The sequence below is a fragment of the Monodon monoceros genome, unplaced genomic scaffold, assembly GCF_005190385.1.
Source record: "Monodon monoceros isolate NGI ecotype Baffin Bay Population unplaced genomic scaffold, NGI_Narwhal_1 Super_Scaffold_18, whole genome shotgun sequence".
Lineage (NCBI taxonomy): Eukaryota > Metazoa > Chordata > Mammalia > Artiodactyla > Monodontidae > Monodon > Monodon monoceros.
This window is the reverse complement of record NW_021703774.1, coordinates 26,159,886-26,179,707: the sequence shown is the minus strand read 5'-3', so window position 1 is coordinate 26,179,707 and position 19,822 is coordinate 26,159,886. Positions and strand designations below refer to the sequence as shown.

The 19,822-nt window shown below is 41.4% G+C and overlaps 1 protein-coding gene and 1 pseudogene across 1 annotated transcript in view; both read left to right on the top strand.

Annotated features, from left to right (window-relative positions):
• Positions 1 to 7,069, top strand: part of CATSPERE (catsper channel auxiliary subunit epsilon) — a 220,738-nt gene extending 213,669 nt beyond the window's left edge. The window contains exons 20-21 of the mRNA XM_029226890.1: positions 252 to 305; positions 6,916 to 7,069. Of these exons, the coding sequence (XP_029082723.1) occupies positions 252 to 305; positions 6,916 to 7,069 (208 nt within the window). The remainder of the gene's footprint in view (positions 1 to 251; positions 306 to 6,915) is intronic.
• A 9,797-nt stretch (positions 7,070 to 16,866) lies between these two features.
• LOC114899334 lies at positions 16,867 to 17,493 on the top strand (annotated as a pseudogene).
• Positions 17,494 to 19,822: the final 2,329 nt, after the last annotated feature.

Genomic DNA, 19,822 nt, shown 5'->3' with positions numbered 1-19,822 from the left:
TCATTAATAATTCTCATTCCTTACTCTATAGTGGAGATTTTTCTCTGTAAAATGGAAGGTAATGCTCAGTTTGATAAAAATTTCTTTTAGTAATAATAAAATTATTAACTATCTTGAAAGAAAAAATAAAAAAGAAAATGACACCTTAACTAAGATTATACATGATTTGGTTGTTACCATAGAGATGTGCAGGGAGTCTTGTAATACACTGTATTTAATTTAATCTTTAATATTATTTTTCTAATTTGCAGTTTCTGTAACCTCACCACTATATTTGCAATAGAGACCTTTGGAGTGATTCCCAGGTAACGACTGGTGCCTGATCAGTCTTTAATGAGGGAAGTTGTAAAGGATACGGTGGCAGCTAAAAAGGAAACAGATGTCTCCCCTATCTTCCTGGGACACTAATACTTCTGTCCTACACGTGACATCCTAAAAATTGTATGTATCTACTAAACCAGGGATACAGCAAGTAGGAATTCCTGAAAATTGTTGCTGCAGTTGGGTCGCCTTTTGTTCATCCCCCTCAACAGCCATTGTCTTCCCAATCAAAAGCGTCTTTCAACTCCACCTAAGGGCAGATGGTAGACTGCAGCAGTGGGGACAGGGAGAGGACAGTGGCTGTGCCCCAATGACCCTGAGTCAGCCCTTGACCACTGGCCATCATTCCAATACATACAGGAAACGGGTAGTAAAGGCATTTCTCTGGACTCAGCTTTAGTTTCCTTGGAGAGCAGAGTGAAAAGTCTTAATACAAATGTTGGGATGGCAGATGACTCTACTTCTCTGTGCTGTGTTTTTATTTTTTTGTTTGTTTTGGAAAATGTTAAACAAGAGTGGACCACAAACACTTAAGTTACGTATGGCCCTACTCTAAATATTACTGACTCCTCAATTTTTTATGCTAATCGGAGGTTAATGGTGTGAATAATCTGCAAATGAGATAAGCCATGCCTGGTTTCTAGGAAACTTTAGGAAACATGCATAGCCTTTCTGCAGCAACTTCTCTTTCTCATTAGATTTGTATGTTTGATTTAGATGAATATTAAGAACATACATCCACCCAAGTATCCACCAACAGAAGGGGGAGTTGGTGAGTTAGGGAGGAGAGGAGGGAGTAAAGGGGGATCTCACCTATTTGCCCCAGCTCACCTCCCAGTAGCTGGATTTTTCTTTTTAAACATACAACTTATGTATTTATTTGGCTGCGTTGAGTCTTCATTGCTGCACGCAGGTTCTTCTCTAGTTGCGGCATGAGGGGGGCTACTCTTCATGTGGTGCACAGGCTTCTCATTGCAGTGGCTTCTCTTGTTGTGGAGCACAGGCTCTAGGTGCACAGGCTTCAGTAGTTGTGGCACGCAGGCTCAGTAGTTGTGGCTCGCGGGCTCTAGGACCTTCCCAGCTTGTTAATTCAACTACACCTGATACAATTCTTCTTCATCCTCGTTGGGACCTCCACCTCTACTTTCAATCTCTCCTTTTTGACCTCCTATTTCCTTACATTTCAAACAAAGTCTATTATTTCAATAACATTTTCTAGTATTCTCTTACCTTTCTGGAATTTGGCACTCCCTCTGGCAAGCCCCTAACTACCTTCTTTCTTTGTGATTATATCTGAGCAGCCCCGTAAAGAAAGTTACACAACAGGGCAAATTGATCACCAACTTCAAATACATCGCCAACACTACCCGGAAATCTTACTTTCTTTCTCTGGTCAACCAGTGTTTCCACTTTCCATAACAACTGCTTCAGACCTTATCTAATTAGTTTGCTCCTTGGACCTCCTTTCCTTAACAATCATCAAATGAACTTTTTTTTCACCTTTACAGAGAAATTAGAAGCTATCAGACAGGAAATTAGAAGACATCAGACCTTTATTTCTGATTCCAAACATATAAACCAACTAATATCTAAACCCATTCTCTCCTCTTTCTATCCTTCTACATCCTCTTTAAATATAATTCTTCTACCTATGCCTTGAACCCTATTCCTTCCCACTTTCTAAGGAAAATTCCAAATCAATTATTCCATCTCTCTTCTATATATTCAACTTTCCCTCACAACTAGATCCTTCCAATAGGCTTTTTTTTTTTTTTTTTGCAGTACGCAGGCCTCTCACTGTTGTGGCCTCTCCCTTTGCGGAGCACAGGCTCCGGACGCGCAGGCTCAGCGGCCATGGCTCACGGGCCCAGCTGCTCCGTGGCATGTGGGATCCTCCCGGACCGGGGCACGAACCCGTGTCCCCTGCATCGGCAGGCGGACTCTCAACCACTGTGCCACCAGGGAAGCCCCCAATAGGCTTTTAATCACCCTCAAGTTTTTTAAGCAAATAAAACAACAACAACTATATCCCCTTCCAGCCACCACCTTTTTGCAAGATCAACTCCTTATAAGGCTTGTTTACTCTCATACTCCTCATTTCCCTATATTCCATCCCTATTTTGCTAATCCATCCAGCCTGCTTTCTCTGTCATACCTTCACCAGTTACTTCTCATTAGAATAGCTTTGACCTGCACTAAATCTGTTTGGTACTTTCTTATATATTCTGTCTCTCTGTTGAAATTCTCACTTTCCATGCATTGTTCTCCTGACTTCACTGAGCATCTTTATGACCATTATTTTGAACTCTATCAGGTCAATTACTTATCTCCATTTCATTAAGGTCTGTTTCTGAAGTTTTTTCTTGTTCTTCTGTTTGGAATGTATTTCTCTGTTTCTTCATTTTCCTAGATTTTCTGTGTTGGTTTCTATGCAATAGATAAAAGAGCCACTTCTCCCAGATGGAACTTAGTGTTCAGCCCAGCCCTAGCTGTCGTTTGTCTTTTAAACCGTTGTGATTGTCCAAGCTGCCTTCTTAGTTCTTAGTGTCTCCCAGTAGTTGAGGGTGTACCAACACCTGTTAGTGTCCCAAAGAGGAGGATCTCAGTCAGAACCTAGATGCAGCCTGGCTGGAAGCTGGACCCTCAAGCAGCAGCTTTTAAAGTATGCATGTAGGCCTCTTTCAGAGAAAGACCAGAAGATTGCCTTTCTTTCTCTTCCCTCTGTGCTGAACGCTAAGGGAATAGCCAGTTAAGAACAGTTGTTATAGTCCTGTGGGACTATAACAGGTGTGCTCAGGTGCGTCTCCTTGAGCAGCAGCTGTAGAAACTGGAGCATCAGAAGTATGCACAACATCATTTCAGGGAGATACCAGTGACCTGGGGAGAGGCAGAGGGAGAGCGCAAAGATGGCGTCTGCCAGCTTCCCAGTCTCTGCAGAAGATTGCAGCTGGCCCCTAGATTTGTGTTATATTAGGAGACTAAACCTCAGATTTCAGCTTTTTACGCGCCGGCTCAGCGGCACATGGCTCATGGGCCCAGCCGCTCTGCGGTATGTGGGATCTTCCCGGACCGGGGCACGAACCCATGTCCCCTGCATTGGCAGGCGGACTCCCAACCACTGCGCCACCAGGGAAGCCCTCAGCTTTTAAGATAAGCAACTAGGTCTCTTTCATGGAAAGACAGGAGATGGGCATTTCAGTCTGTGAGCGGGGAGTGAGAGAGGGGGTTAGCCACCAAGAGTTCTCAGGATCCCGTTTGTTTGCTACAGCCTTGTGGGTCTGATGGATGAAAGCCTAGCTGGCTTTCAGAGCTAGGTGTTTGGGGGTCCCATCCCTCAGGTGGAAGTTTTAAAAGTTGGGGTACTGGGTATTGGATCCAAACTCCTTAGGGTGAAGCTAGGATTTGTGAGTTCCCTCGTCATTGTATGTTGCTCTGCTGGGGCTAGGAGTTTGGGTGAGATTGTGCCTCAGTCTCTCCCACTCGTTTTTACGTGAGTGGGTTTTTCTCATTCACCCAATGTGTAGGAGTTGCTCAGCTAGTTTCTGGATTTCTTTCAGAGGGAGTTGTTCTATATGTAGCTGTAGGATAGGTGTGTCCATGGAAGGAGGTAAGTTCAGGAGGCTCCTTTGTCACCATCTTGAGCTGCAACTGGCCTACACTAAATCTGACAGATAGTTTTCAGTCCACATTTTATTTGAGCTTCCATTAGTGTTGACTTTCCCTTTGGCTGCCATATTGCTCTATAGGTTTTCCTAGCCTTCTGTAGCCATTCTCTCTCTCTCTCTAGTGAAGACAGCCTCAACGTATATCACCAGCCATTAAATGTTGACCTTCCTTAGGGTTCAGTCCTGGTTTTCTGAGCTGCTCATTCTGGCAAGCTCATCCATACCCATGATTTCAGTTAGTATCTATAAACACACAACTCCCAAATCATATCTCTAGCCCAGTCCAGGGCCATATATCCCACTCTCTACTTAACCTCTTCTCTTAGATATCTCAAAGACTGGTCAAACTGGACATGGCCAAAAATGAACTCATGATCTTACCACCCATTCCCTTACCCCATTATTTGTACCACTGTAAAACTAACTTATCAAGGTAATTGCATTCAGCCCTATGAATTGTCATTGCACAGCTGAAGCAGAATTCATTCACATAGGCTGTAATGTGAATGGTGCCCTCTGGAGTTGAAAAATATGGCGACTCTATTTTCCAATGTTCCCTCACTCAGGAAATAGCACATCAAAACTGTACAAGCCAAACACCTAGCAGTCAAAAATGAAAAACAAAAACCTAGGGATCACATTCATTTTTTCTCTCTCTCTCTCTCCTCCAGCTCATCCAGTCACTGCCTCCCATTCATTTAACCTCTTAAATTGCCCTTAAATGAATCCACTTCTTACCAAACCCATCACCACCACACCACTTTAATCCAAGTTACCATTATCTCTGATCCAAATTACTACAATAGACTCATAATGATAATTTTAGTAGCTTAAAACCCTTAAGTTTCTTTCCTTAAAATGGGAACTTCTTAACATGGCCTACAAGACCTTTTCTGCTCTAGCCCCTACCTATGTCTCCAGTCTCATCTTGCATCATATGCCCCTCATTTTCTCAGCTCCAGACCTATCAACCTCCTTTCAATCCCCAGTCTTCTCCATACTCTGTTCCATAGCAGGAGCTTTGCACATGCTATTTCCTCTATTTGGAATCTCTTCCTTCCCCTCTTTACCTACTTAACTTTACCAACTCCACTTCTATTTAATTCTTCAAATTTTAGAATAATTTTCTTTTCCCCATGGGGTCATTTCTTGGCCAATTCACCAGGCTAAATCCTGCTATAGTAAGCTTTCATTGCATTGTATACCTCTCCTACTTAGTTTTTATCACAAGTTCAATTTTATATTTATTTTCTCATTATCTGATTAATGATTATGTCCCCACTAAAATGTAAGCTCTCTAAGGATGAAGACCATATCTATTTTTACTCATTATTGTTTTCCCAGCACCTAGCACAGTACTTGGCATATATCAGAGGGTTTATTAAGTCAGTTAATTAATTTCTAAGAAGGAAATTATTCACTAGAGCTAGATTAAGCTTGTATCCACAGAGGAGGAAGGTCAGACTAATGAGACTGGGGAACTGGGGGAAGTGTAATACTGCAAACAAATACATATGGTTTAGAAGGGAACTAAAAACTAAATTCAGGTACCAAGACACCAAATAAAAAACAGCACAGTGTTTGGCTTAAGAAATAAATCTACTCTGATGGGAGGAACATGAGGTGAAGAGGCAGATGTCTGGATCCCAGCTGAAAGTAGTATCTCATAAGTATACACACACACACATACCTGGTTGACCCTCATGTATCTCAAATTTGATATGTCCAAAAGTAAACCAACCGTATTCACACATACCCTCTAAAGTGTCCTTCCCTGTGAATTTCCTATGTCAGTGAATGGTGCTACCATCCTCAGAGTCACCTCATCCCCAAATTTAGGAGACATCCTTTATTCTAACGTATTTCTCAAACCCCACATCTTAACAATCACCAAGATCAATCCAATCTAACTTCTAAATATATCTTACTTCTATCCATTTCTACAGCCAGTAATTAAGTAAAACTCTCACCATATTTGGTTATTACAAAAACCTCATAACTGGTTTTCTCCCTCCACACCCATGAGTCCCATTCATCCGTTCTTCACACTACAATCAGAATCATCCTTCTAAAATGAGAATGCTATATCACATGTCTGAAACTCCCTCTTGCCCTTAGACTAAAATTCATACCCTGTAGCTTGATGAAAGCTGTCTTTCTCACCTTGAGCAACCTATGATTCCTCATCTCTAACCACTGAGCCCACCACCTAAATTCTAATCACATTAAACTAGTTTTAGTTCCAGAATGTCTGGGGCTGATCTTAAAGTTTTCTCGTGCTTCCACGTCTTTGCAAATGCATCTCCCTTTGCCTAAAATGTTATGCCCGCTTTAGTCTTCTTCTCCACTCCCGGACATTTCTATCTAACTAGCTCATACTAATAATCCTAATCCTATCTAGCTAACTCTTACTTTATACTCAGTTCAAAAGTCAACTCCAGGCTTCCCTGGTGGCGCAGTGGTTGAGGGTCCACCTGCCGATGCAGGGGACACGGGTTCGTGCCCCGGTCCGGGAAGATCCCACATGCCGCGGAGCGGCTATGCCCGTGAGCCGTGGCCGCTGAGCCTGCGCGTCCAGAGCCTGTGCTCCGTGACGGGAGAGACCACAAGAGTGACAGGCCCGCGTACCACAAAAAAAAAAAAAGTCAACTCCACTGGAAGTTCTTCCTGATGCCTGGCTTCCATAGAGCTTTATACTTCCTTCCTTCTCTCATTATATTGATCAGTCACACAGTCTATCTTCCTCCCTGGTCAGACTCAAACACTAAGAGGTAAACGTCTTGAGGGTAGACAAGATGTCTTATAAATCTTATTAGTTATTAACAGAGAACAGTGGCATAGCAGCTAGCTGTTCAAAAATTATTTGACTAAAAAAATTAACAACCGAAGTGAACAATGACTTCTAATGATTTTTCTTTTCTTATTTCAGTCCAAGTGCTTACATGGTTGCAGCTTTCCTCTTTCTCCTGATGCTACTGTTCTGCAGTATTCTTGTTCTGAGCTACTTTCACTATTTGAGGATTTATAGAGAATATATTTATGAACCACTGCACAAATCTGAAAGAAAACAAAAGAATAATTAGAAAAATGAAAGTTTATTTACTATGAATATATAGTAAGAGTGTGTATATATACTCATTGAGAGTGTGTGTGTTTGACCAAGAAATACTAAGTATAAGCTCATAGTAAGTATCATCAAATTCAAAATCTCAAATATGTTCTTAAATTACCCAAAATAGAAATATTTTAATATAATATGCATGTTATTAAATTAATCCTTAATGTGTTCACTTTTATCTTAAGGTAGTCTGTATACTCTTACATGGCTTTAAAAAAAATTAAAAAGTTTAAAAACCACCTAAGTTTGGCTATTACAATCCTTCCTAAGAATGAAAGTAAATTTTTGAAAATATATTTAAATGTGTCAAATATTATTATTTTGCAAAACACTTTTCATATGAACCTTATATGGCTGTAGTTAATTTATGTATAAAAGACTTAATAAATATGTGAATTTAAATAGTCTGTCAAAGGTATTTCAGAAGTTTTTCTAATGGTAGATTCACATATGAAATATAACTTATCATATTGAAAATAGGAGGCTAATACTCTGTCTTAATTTTAAGTTTTCAAATTTGATTTTGATGTTCAAAATAAGCTGTTTAACTTGTCTAAATGTGACCACAGCTTTCTAAGCAATTAGTGTTTGAACAATCAAGATCCACCTAGAGGAGAAGCAGCAGGAGATTTTGTGTGTGTTTGTGTGTGTGTGTGTGTGTGTGTGTGTGTGTGTGTATAAAGAGATTTATTTAAAAGAATTGGCTTATGGGGAGGAAAAGCCGGAGATACATGGTGTGCTGAGCTTTAGCTGTGCTGGGCCCAGCCAGGGCGGTGGTATCCTAGTTCATGTTCTTCACTCCCTCATTGAACTTTATTTAATTTCATAAATTGGCTCCTTTCCCCTCACCAAAAAAGAAAAAAAGAAGAAAAAAGAAGAAGAAGAAGAATTGGCTTATGTGATTGTGGAGGCTGGGTAAACAAGTCTGAAATCCACAGCACAGACATAAAGAATGAAAGATTAGGGCTTCCCTGGTGGTGCAGTGGTTGAGAGTCCCCCTGCCGATTCAGGGGACACGGGTTCGTGCCCCGGTCCGGGAAGATCCCACATGCCTAGGAGCGGCTGGGCCCATGAGCCATGGCCGCTGAGCCTGCGCGTCCGGAGCCTGTACTCCACAACCGGAGAGGCCACAACAGTGAGAGGCCCACATACCACAAAAAAAAAAAAAAAAAAGCTATTGTCCACAAGTAGAATTTCTCATTTTACTAAGATTAGGAACAAAACAGGGATACGTGCTATTCATCACTGTTTTGAAGGTTCTGACATTACAAGAGGAAAATAAAATAACCATTATAAATGCTAGGGGAAAGGAGATAAAATACTCTCTTTCAATAATAAGATTATATGCCTAGGAAACCCAAAATTAGGAAAAAGAATTATTCGAATAAGAGCATTTGATGGCTCAATATAAGACAAATATTTAAAATTTAATACTTTTTCTCTATAATATTTATATGACAGTTTAACAGCAATAGAAATAATAAAAAATTATTTATTGTAGTGACAAATTACATAGAATTAAATTTAATATGAAAGGTGTATTCCATACATGAAAAACATCTTTAAAATCTTTATTGAAAGAGGTGAAACAAGATCTGATAGAAATATTTGATGGAAAAAAGAAAGAAAATGACCCAATATAAAATGAGCAAAAAATACAGTCATTTCACAGAAGAACATACCCAAATAGCCAATAAACATATTAAAAACAACTTTTTCTTAGGGTTTACTATGTGTCAGAAATTGTTCTAATAATTTACCTAATCCTCTTCGACAACACTATGCAATTGGAACTATTATTATCCCATTATAGAGATGAGGAAACTGGCACAGAGAGGGTAAATAATTTTTCTAAGGTCACACAGCTGGTAGGTGAAGTATCAGTCAGACTGGCTCCAAAATCAGGTGCTTATCCACTGAGGATGCTCAACCACACCAGCAGTCAGAAAGATACAAACCAAAGTTACAATGAAGCTACATTTCTCACCTGTTGGCAAAAACTCAGAAGGGTAATACTCTTGGGAAGGAATAAGAATCAGGGATGAGAAAAAATTATCTTGCATTTTTGAAGGAAACGTGATTTTTTAAAGATTTTTTGGAAAGCAATCTGGCAAGATCGATTAAAATTTGAAATATTCATTCTCTTGGACCCAGAAATCCCACTCTTGGGAATTAGGAGTCTATCCATGAGATGGGAGGACCAATGCATACATAATATTCAAATAGTTTTATATACATATAATAGTTATATATAACTACTATATACATATATGTGTGTATAGATAAATGGATAGATAGATAGATAGATAATGTGACAGAACTCTAGAAGGAGAATTAATGTTTATCAGTAGGTGAATGGTTGAATAAATGATTGGTCATTAGCCATACGGATCAGTCTGTATTAGTTGATTTAAAAGATTTTCCACAAGGTTTTGTTAAATGAGAAAAACAAGCTGCAAGGAAGTATTTATAGTATGATCCCATTATATAAACAAAACAAAAGCTCTGTGTATGAGAACACAGAGAAAAGTATGGAATGTATCGTGTAGCATTTTGTGTACATCATGTGCATGTGTGCATGTGTATGTCTGTACACTGCAGGAGGGGGAGAGGGTATGTGGCAAGAGATGTAGAGAGGGAAGGATAGAAACAAAACCCTCAAAACTGGGGAATAAGGAAACAATAGAAAAATAGCAGGGAATTCCAGTGGTTAGGACTCTGCGCCTTCACTGCCGAGGGTCTGTGTTAGATCCCTGGTCAGGGAACTAGGATCCCACAAGCCGCTTGGCGTGGCCAAAAAGCAAGACAGAAGAAAAAAAGATTATTTAAAAAAAAAGAACAGCATGTTAATTATTCTCTTTATGTAAAACGATGTGTCTGTGCATAATGACAAATAAAAGGGTGATCGTCACCAAACTTAAAATGATGTTGTTCCAGGTGATATTTGCTTTCTTACTATTGTTTCTCACCACACTGAACTTATACTACTTAATTAATCATCCTGAGGAAAACTCTTCTCACTTTGAACAAAAGACTGAGAATTTAAGCAGTGGAGACAGCAAGTGTAAACAGCTCCTTCAAGGAGTTCCTTTTTTTCTATAAGAAGCAAAGAAATGGAGGGCAACTGGAGACAGAGGTGAGGGCAGGAAGGTGCTATTGAGTGTTAGTAGGAATAATCCAGTGACTAGGGAAAATTGATGATCCAGGAGAGAAAGGGGTAACTGCTGGATCAAAATCTTTGAGTAGGCAAGATAAAATGTGATTCAGCGCTGAAATTGAACATTTCACCCACTGTTATAGGAGGGAAGCCAGAGTTCGTGGGTGTTGATGTAGGTAGACTGGTGAAGATGAGTGGTTTGTGGCAGCCATGAGGATGCTCCTTGCAGGCCTCCTACTGCAGGAGTGTAAATGACCCAGGGCGTCAGCTGCTGCCCCCTGAAATCCACCACCACATTTGCACCAAGGCCACACCTCCAACCCACCCTCAAGTTGCTCCCTCTCCAGTGACTGTGTGCTGGGGATACTTAAGCAGCCTGGATCATAGGTAAACACAAGACTCCTGCCAGCCTGCTTCAAGGACTCCTGAAGGTTTTACCAAACCTCCTTCATATTGCATGGCAGTTGAGGGCACCTCCACCTTATCTCTCTCTCTCTCTCTGACTCTGCCTACCTTCCACAATGTCCTATTTCCTTTCAGACAAGCATTTACCTAATAAAACTATTGCACACTTAATCCAATGTTGGTGACTGTTTCCAGAGGACCTGGAGTAACACCAGGGGTAATGTGAGTGGTCTGAGAAAACAGGAAGTGGGAGAGGATTTGAGACTGGCTCAGCCAGTACCCAGCAGTCAAAGAGGGCACCATCCTGAAGGGTATGCAAGGCACCAACCGTTCCTGGCTCACGGTGGTAGTTTATTTGCTAAAGTTTTTATTGGCAGTGACCTGGGGAAATGTCCTGATGGAGGGGAGTGTTATGCAGGTGCAATGGAGAAAACATTTGAAAACCATGGGGCTAACAAAGACAGTGAAGGTTGCTGGTTACTGCTAAGTGTATATACATATACACACATATAAATGAAACATATGTAATATATATAATTGACATACAACATTGTGTAAGTTTAAGGTATACATGAGTTGATTTGATACATTTATCTGTTGCAATATGATTACCACCATGGTGTTAGGTAACACTTCTATCATGTCACATAATTGTCATTTCTTTTTTTTTTCTTTCTTTTTTTTTTTTGCGGTACGCGGGCCTCTCACTGTTGCGGCCTCTCCCGTCGTGGAGCACAGGCTCCGGACGCGCAGGCTCAGCGGCCATGGCTCACAGGCCCAGCCGCTCCGCGGCATGTGGGATCTTCCTGGACCGGGGCACGAACCTGTGTCCCCTGCATCGGCAGGCGGACTCTCAACCACTGCACCACCAGGGAAGCCCCTGTCATTTCTTTTCTGTTTTGGGAACAATTAAGATCTATTCTCTTAGCAACTTTGAAGTTTATAATACAGAATTGTTGACTAAAATCACTATGCTGTGCATTAGCTCTTCAAGATTTATTCACCTACTAGTTGCAAGTTTGTAGCCTTCAACATCTCCCTAATTCTCCCACACACACCCCACACCCCCAGCATCTAGTAGCCACCATTCTACTCTGTTTTTAGGAGTTAGGCTTTCTTTTTTTTTTTTTAACTCTTTTTTAGATTCCATACATAAGTGATATCATACAGTATTTGTCTTTGTCTGGTTTATTTCACGTAGCATAATACCCTCAAGTTTCATCCATGTCGTCTCAAATGTCTGAATTTCCTTGTTTCTCATGGGTGAATAATATTCATATCTACATCTCTCTATATATATACATATAGATATCTCACATCTTTTTTATCCATTCATCTGTTGACAGACACTTAGCTTGTTTCCATATCTTGGCTATTGTGAATAATAATAACCTGCAATAAACATGAGAGTGCATGTATCTCTTCGAAATCCCGTTTTCATTTCCTTTGAATATATACTCAAATAGAATTGCTGGATCATATGGCAGCTCTATTTTTAATTTTTTGAGGAAACTCCATACTGTTTTCCATAGCAGCTGAACCAATTTAAATTCCTGCCAACAGAGTACAAGGGTTCCCTTACTTCCACATCCTCACCAACACTTGTTATCCCTTGACAATCTGCAGGAGGTTAGTGAAAAAAAGAACCACAGCAGTTAAAGATTGAGTGTGGGAACCAGAGTGCCTCAGTGGTAGCGTATAAAGAGATCAGCATCACCAGTAAAGGAAGGGTAGACACAATTTAACAGTAGGCTGAAGACCGGGGAATCACAGGGCTCTACAGATGTTTGTTTCAAGGCAGGTCTGTTAGCAAAGGTGGAGGCGCTGGTAGGGAAAACCTGGAACTGTAAAAACTGGGACAGAGTCATCTGGATGGATGCCTCTGAATACATTGTCTCTCCACACCCACTCCACCCCACACCCACCCTCTGGGCATGCAGACATGGCCTGTCTACCTCTAGAAAGAGCTACCACTTCTGCTGGGCTGGAAGGTTCTGCAGAAGCTTCTCCCCCACAAGACAACAGGTCCCCCGCCACCTCCTCTGATGGGTTAAATCCCAGCATAATCCAGCTGGTGCTGGGCCTGATAAGGGAAGGAAGATGTACAAAAATGAACCTGCATGTACTGGCAGGAACCAGGGGAGTATGCCTGGGATTGGATTCTGAGACCTCTTTAAAACTGGATAAGCAAGAATTTGTTGAGTTTGAGCCATTTTCTCAGGATATGGGATTTAACTAATGCCCAGTGAGTCTTAGAAGCCTAGAAAAAATGCTGGCCAACTCTCTGCAAAGTAAAAAAAAAAAAAAAAACACCTGGTGTCCTGGCCGTTGGTAGAGGAAGGAATGAAAAGGCTCAGGGAGGCGGAGGGGCTGGAATGGAGGCATTATACAAGCCCAGAGGACCCAGCAGAGGATTATGTCCCATGAAAGGGTGCAGATGGCACACTAATCACCAAGGGCATTTTCATGAGAACACCACCAGCATCACTAAAACGTCCAGTGGTGTCTCTCCTCTGCAGCTAGGGATGACGACAGGTGAGGTGGCCACAGGGCTCATTGGGTGGATGAGGCCCTGAAGTAAGAGAGGCTTGGTAGTGGCACTTTACTTCCTGAAGCCAGGAGGCCACAGTTACCATAATGACAGGAAAGGTGCAGCTATGGGGGCTTGACCTACAGGGAGTTGTGAGGATAGAACATAGTGGTGTTAGTGGCAAAATTATCAAGCAGTCAACAAGGCTGTTGGATGATAACATCTAAGAAAAAAAAAGAATGGAGGAGGAGGTTGAGGGCAGTTGTCCCTATAAAAAGTCACAATCCTTTGCTCCAGTCCCCAGACCTGAGTAGATTTTCAGATCCAGAATCTGTTACCTGAAGAGGTGGCCAGGTCCCTAGGAAGAAGGACCCTGCAACAAACAGTGTGGCAAGTCTATATCGTGACAATTCCCCCTCAGACCTATGGTCATTTACTCAGGTGACTACACTGAGGAACGGGGAATAATCAGATGTTTTGAGGACTATTTGATGCAGGTCTGAGTTAACATTGATACCTAGAGACCCAAAGTGTCATCAAGCCCCCCCTTTAGGGTAGGGACCTATGAGGGCCAAAGTGGCTTTGGCCATGTGGGGGGTCTTTACCTCAGTCCCCGAGTGCATAATTGAAATTGATATACTTGGCAGTTGGGATGAAGCCCACACGGAGCCCCCAGTTTGTGGAGTAGGATCAATAATAGTGGGGAAAGGACAAATGAAACCTCTGAAACTGTCCCCACACACATCCCTGAGAAAGTTAGAAAATCATTATCATTTTCCAGGGAATAGCACAGATTAGTGCCACAATTAAAGACCTAAAAGATGCAGGGTTGGTGGTCTCTGTCAGATCTTCATTTAATAACCAGTCTGGCCCATGCAGAAAAATGGATGAATCCTAGAGAATGACAGTAGAATACTGCAGATTTAATCAAGTAGTAGTGCCAATTGCATCCAGTATGCCAGGTGTGGAATCAGTGCTAGGGCAGGTTAATCAGGGCTCAGGTATATGGTATGCAACTACTGACTTGGAAAATGCATTCTTTTCCATCCCACAAGAAAAGAATATCAGAAACAGTTCACATTCACATGGACAACAATATTAAATTATCTGCCCATCCTATGAAATTCCCAAGGGTATATCCTCATACAGATAACCGAAATAGCAAACCAACCTCATTTCTGGTCCAATCACAGTGCCTGGGAAGCAATGCTGTTGTGGGCCCCAGGTCACATTGTACCAGTTAAGAATGAAACAGCTGTTCCAGATCAAGATGGCAGAGTAGGAAGATCCTGAGCTCACCTCCTCCCTACACACCAAAACTGCCACTAGATATAGAACACTTATCTCTGAGAATGACCTGAAGACTAAACAGACTTTCTACAGATAAGAATATAAAGAGAAAGCCACATCAAGACAAGCAGGAGGGGTAGAGAGGTCTAGTCAAAACCCACAACCCCACACCCACAAGAGGGAGGGATATCACAACTGCAGAGGTCCCCCTGAGGAACAATAGGTCCCAGCCCAGGGGACCTGCATCAAGAAGATGAGCCCCCATAATGTCTGGCTTTGAAAAGCAGTGGGGTTTACATCTGGGAGACCTGGAGGGCTGTGGGAAACTGAGGTTCCACTCCTGAAGGGTTCGCCCTCAAACTTGTTGGCTCCAAGTCCCAGCCCAGAGGCAGCAGCTTGAAAAGCACCTGGGTCATACAAGAAGAAGATTCATTGACTAATTTTAGGATGTGTGCCAGAGGGGCAGGGATCTGGTAGAACTTCCTTTTTTTTTTTTTTAGTTCTTCCATTTAGCTGACAGGCACCATTTCTGTCACTCTCAGTCAACCTAGCTAACACCATGTGCCCCACCCCTGAGGACCCGCCCCAGCCAGCCCCTCCAAAGCAGCTCCTGCCCCACTCCACCCAGCATGCGATTTCAGCCTACACCAGCACCCCTCCAAAGCAGCTCCCAGTCGCAGGAGCCAGCCCTGCCCACCACTGTGCCCGAAGCAATCACAGCCCAGCCACAACATGTGGATGCGTGCAGCCCACACAGGGGATGTCTCTGGAGCACCTGGCTCTGGTGACCACAGGTGTGGCACTGGCCACATAGGCCTTCTACATAAGGCCACTCTTTCAAGACTGCTCCCAGGCTTGAAACTGGGACATAACTGATATACCTAATACATAGAAACAAACACAGAATGAGACAAAGAAATATCTTCCAGATGAAAGAACAAGACAAAAACCTCCAAAAAGAACTAAACAAAAAAGAGATAAGCAATTTACCAGATAAAGAGTTTAAAGTAATAGTTATAAAGATGCTCACTGAACTTGGGAGAAGAATGGATGAATCCAGTGAGAACTTCAACATAGATAGAAAATATAAAAAAGAACAAATCAGAACTGAAGTAAAAATAACTGAAATAAAAAATACACTAGAAGGAATCAGTAGCAGATTAGAGGATGCAGAAGAACAGATCAGCAGTCTGGAAGACAGGCTAGCGGAAATTACCCAACTGAAACAGCAAAAAGAAAAAGAAACCAAAAAACTGAGAATCGTTTAAGAGACTTCTGGCACAACATCAAGTGTGCTAACATTCATATTATAGAGAACACAGGAGAAGAGAGAGTAAGGGACAGAAAACCTATTTGAAGAAATAATAGCTGAAAATTTCCCTAAACGGGTGAAGGAATCAGACATCCAAGTCCAAGAAGCACAGAGAGTCCCAAACAAAATGAACCAAAGAGGCCACCCCCAGACACATTATAATTAAGATGTCAAAAGTTAAAGAGAAAATCTTAAAAGCAGCAAGAGAAAAGCAACTAGTTACATACAAGGGAAACACCAGAAGACTATCAGCTGATTTTTCAGCAGTAACTTTGCAGTTTAGAAGGGAGTAGCACAATGTATTAAAAATGCTGAAAGGAAAAAACTTATAACCTATAAGGATACTCTATCCTACAAGGTTATCATTCAGAATTGAAGGCGAGAGAAAGAGGTTTCCAGAAAAGTAAAAGCTAAAGCCGTTCATCACCACTAAACTGGCCTTACAAGAAATGTTAAAGGGACTTCTTTAAATGGCAAAGAAAAGGCCATAACTAGAAGTAGGAAAACAAACTTATGGTTACCAAAGGGGAGAGGGAGGGAGGGACAAATTAGTAGTATGGGATTAACAGATACTACTGTAAACGTAAAATATCAATAGGTAAGCAACAAGGATTTACTATATAGCACAGGGAATTATATTCAATATCATGTAATAACCTGTAACGGAATATAATCTAGCAAAAACTATAACTAAGTCACTTTGCTGTACACCTGAACTAACACAATATTGTAAATCAACTATAGTTTAGCTCTGGGGGAAAGAGGCCGGCGCCGCCGCCAGCGGCGGCGGCGGCGGCGGCGGCGGCGGCGGCCGCGCGGGCCAGAGCCGAGCGGCCGGGGACTCCCCTCACCCGCTGCAGGGCGGTGAGGCGCGGGGCCTGCTGCGAACCCCGCCCACCCCTCGCCCCAGCCGCCGCCTCGCCGCTTCCCCTGGTCCGAGCGGCCCCTAGTCCTCCCGCCCACCCGCCCGGCCCGCGAGGAGCGCGGCGCAGTCCGTTGGCCCGCGGGGGGCCGGCCTCCCGGCGTCTTCGCGGCGCCCAAGGACGACCAGGAAGCGGAGCGGCCGAGATGGCGCGTCCGCGTCCCCGCGAGTACAAGGCGGGCGAGCAGGTCTTCGCCAAGGTTATAGGGCTACCAGCAGTGGCCGGCGCGGATTGAGGAACTCCCGGAGGGAGCTGTGACGCCTCCAGCAAATAAGTATCCTATCTACTTTTTTGGCAAAGTATTTGCCAAAAATATTTGAAACTGCATTTCTAGGTCCCAAAGACCTTTTCCCTTATAAGGAATACAAAGACAAGTTTGGGAAGTCAAAGAAACGGAAAGGATTTAATGAAGGATTGTGGGAGATAGAAAATAACCCAGGAGTAAAGTTTACTGGGTACCAGGCCACTCAGCAACAGAGCTCTTCAGAAACCGAGGGAGAAGGCGGGAATACTCCAGAGGCAAGCAGTGAGGAAGAACGTGAGAGAGTGGAAGAAAATGGAAAAGGCAAAAGAAAGAATGAAAAAGCAGGCTCGAAACGGAAGTCATACAATTAAAAGAAATCCTCTAAACAGTACGGGAAATCTCCAGGAGATGAAGATGACAAGGACTGCAAAGAAGAAAAAAATAAAAGCAGCTCTGAGGGTGGAGATGCCGGCAATGACACAAGAAACACAACTTCAGACTTGCAAGAAAACCAGTGAAGGGACCTAACTACCGTAATGAATGCTGCAAATTAAGAAAACCACACGAAGGTTATACGTTTGGTTGTCTAATATTCTTGGATTTGATATGAACCAACACATAGTCCTTGTTGTCACTGACAGAACCCCAGTTTGTATGTACATTATTCACATTCCTCTCTGCTGTGTTTGGGGGAAAAAAGACATTTTAGCCTTTTTTAAGGTTATTGATTTAATTTCATGTTATTTGGTTGCATGAAGTTGCCCTTAACCACTAAGGATTATCCAGCTTTTTGCACAAGTTTATACAAGTCTAGGATCCTTTATCAAGGCAGTTAATGTTCATCACTCTCCTGCATTTACTCCACCATCACCAAACACTCAGTTAAATATAAGTTAGCATTTTTTAAAATGACCAGTCAACATAATGCTTAAGGGATTTCCTCTCTGTGACAGAACCCAGGAACCAATTCCTAGATACATAATGTTGGCATATTGAAGATGAACTTAAAATTGTTCTTCAGTTTTGAGGCCATGTGTAAAGTTTAATCATATTGTAAAGTATCTATTCCCTATTAGAAATAGCTAGTTGACAGCTTATACTTCTCAAAACTCATGTTGTTAATGTACACAAACTCAGTTTCTGTATGTGAAGTTAGTGAGTCTTTTGTGTTACTCCAAAACGAAGGCAATGATTTATTTTTTCCCAATCTCAATACAATTTGAGCTAATCACTCAAGCTGGATACTGTACATTTTAAAGCTGGAATCAGCAGTAGCCCTATGGGAAGTAAGACAAAGCATTGCCTTTTAAATATAGACTTTTAAAATGATCTGTTGTTTTCTTTTGGAACTAGAATTAGAATAGTTAATATTCATCCACAAACCATTATTATCTGTACATTATTGTTGCAATTGTGATAATAGAAAATTTTATTTATTTTTATGCCAACTCGTATTGTGAGAACACATTTAGTCAGTTTGGGTTTTATCAATCCTGTTATGCTTGTCCTTGGAACATCTTTCGCGTATTCAAGGTTTGTAGTTGAAAACTTTACTGTAAAAAAAATCAAAACCAATAAAAGTATTGTTTTTACAGAATAAATTTATTGGAATGTGTACTGGGAGTAAGGTTTGAGGTTGTAAACAACTAAGTTAGTGTAATTTGGCTTCATATATGTAATGTGAGGTATGAATGTAATTCATATCTTAAAGCAAAAATTGTTAACAGCAAGTTGACAATAGAAAAAATATATATACTTTAGTTTTTTAAAAGTTAGAGAACAAACATCCAACAGGAAGAAAACCCAACTTTTTTTAACAGAGAGAGAAAACTAAAAAAATAAAAATAAAATAAATAGCGTAGCATTATTTTCTATTTATTTAGATTTTAAAGTTTATTTCATCTTTTGTATTCTAAAATGTATGTACACCTCTTTGTAAGAAGGATTCAAAGTGGCTTTGTATTTTCTAATGAAATAGAGAATGAAAACTAAAATATATATACAAATCTTGGCATTTGTGAAACATGGATGGACCTGGAAGGTATTATGCTTAGTGAAATAAGTCAGACAGAGAAAGACAAATACTGTTTGTTTTCACTAACATGTGAAAACAAACAAATGAACAAATAAAACAAAAAACAGATTCATAGGGACAGGGAATAAATGGGTGGTTGTCAAAGGGGAGGGGGTTGGGGGAAGGACAAAATAGATGAAGGGGATTAAGAGGTACAAACTTCCAGCTATAAAATAAATGAGTTACAGGGGTGTAATGTACAGCATAGGGAATATAGTCAATAATATTGGAATCATTTTTTATGGTGAGAGATGGTAACTAGACTTATTGTGGTGATCATTTTGTAATTTATAAAAATATTGAATCACTGTGTTGTACACCTGAAACTAATACAATATTGTCAGTTATACTTCAAGTAATTGAAAAAACACGCTTGGACTCAGTTCATCTCTACAACACAGTTCAGGCAGCAATAAGCTTTAAAATGTATTTTCCTTTATAATGCTTCAAATCCTTCAGGTGGCCTAAGAAATCGTTTGTGGTAGGTTGTAATGAGGCTACTATCTCTTTCTAGTTTCAAATCTGCCTTTCCTTGCTGAGGCCAGGACTCTGCAAACCACATTTCTGCTCCAGACCTAGCTCCCTGGTAGCTTTCTCTAGTACCAGGTACTGGAGGAAGAAAAGTACTTCCTGTTTCCCACCTTTCCTGTCAGCGTGAGCTTAGTCATGCTTCTTCATCCCAGCAGTGGCAGCAGATTTCAGGAGCAGTGGTTGATTTCCAGCTTGAAGTTTTTAAAACTTTCCAGGACCCATGTCACCGTGCCACTCAGAGGCACCAGCAGC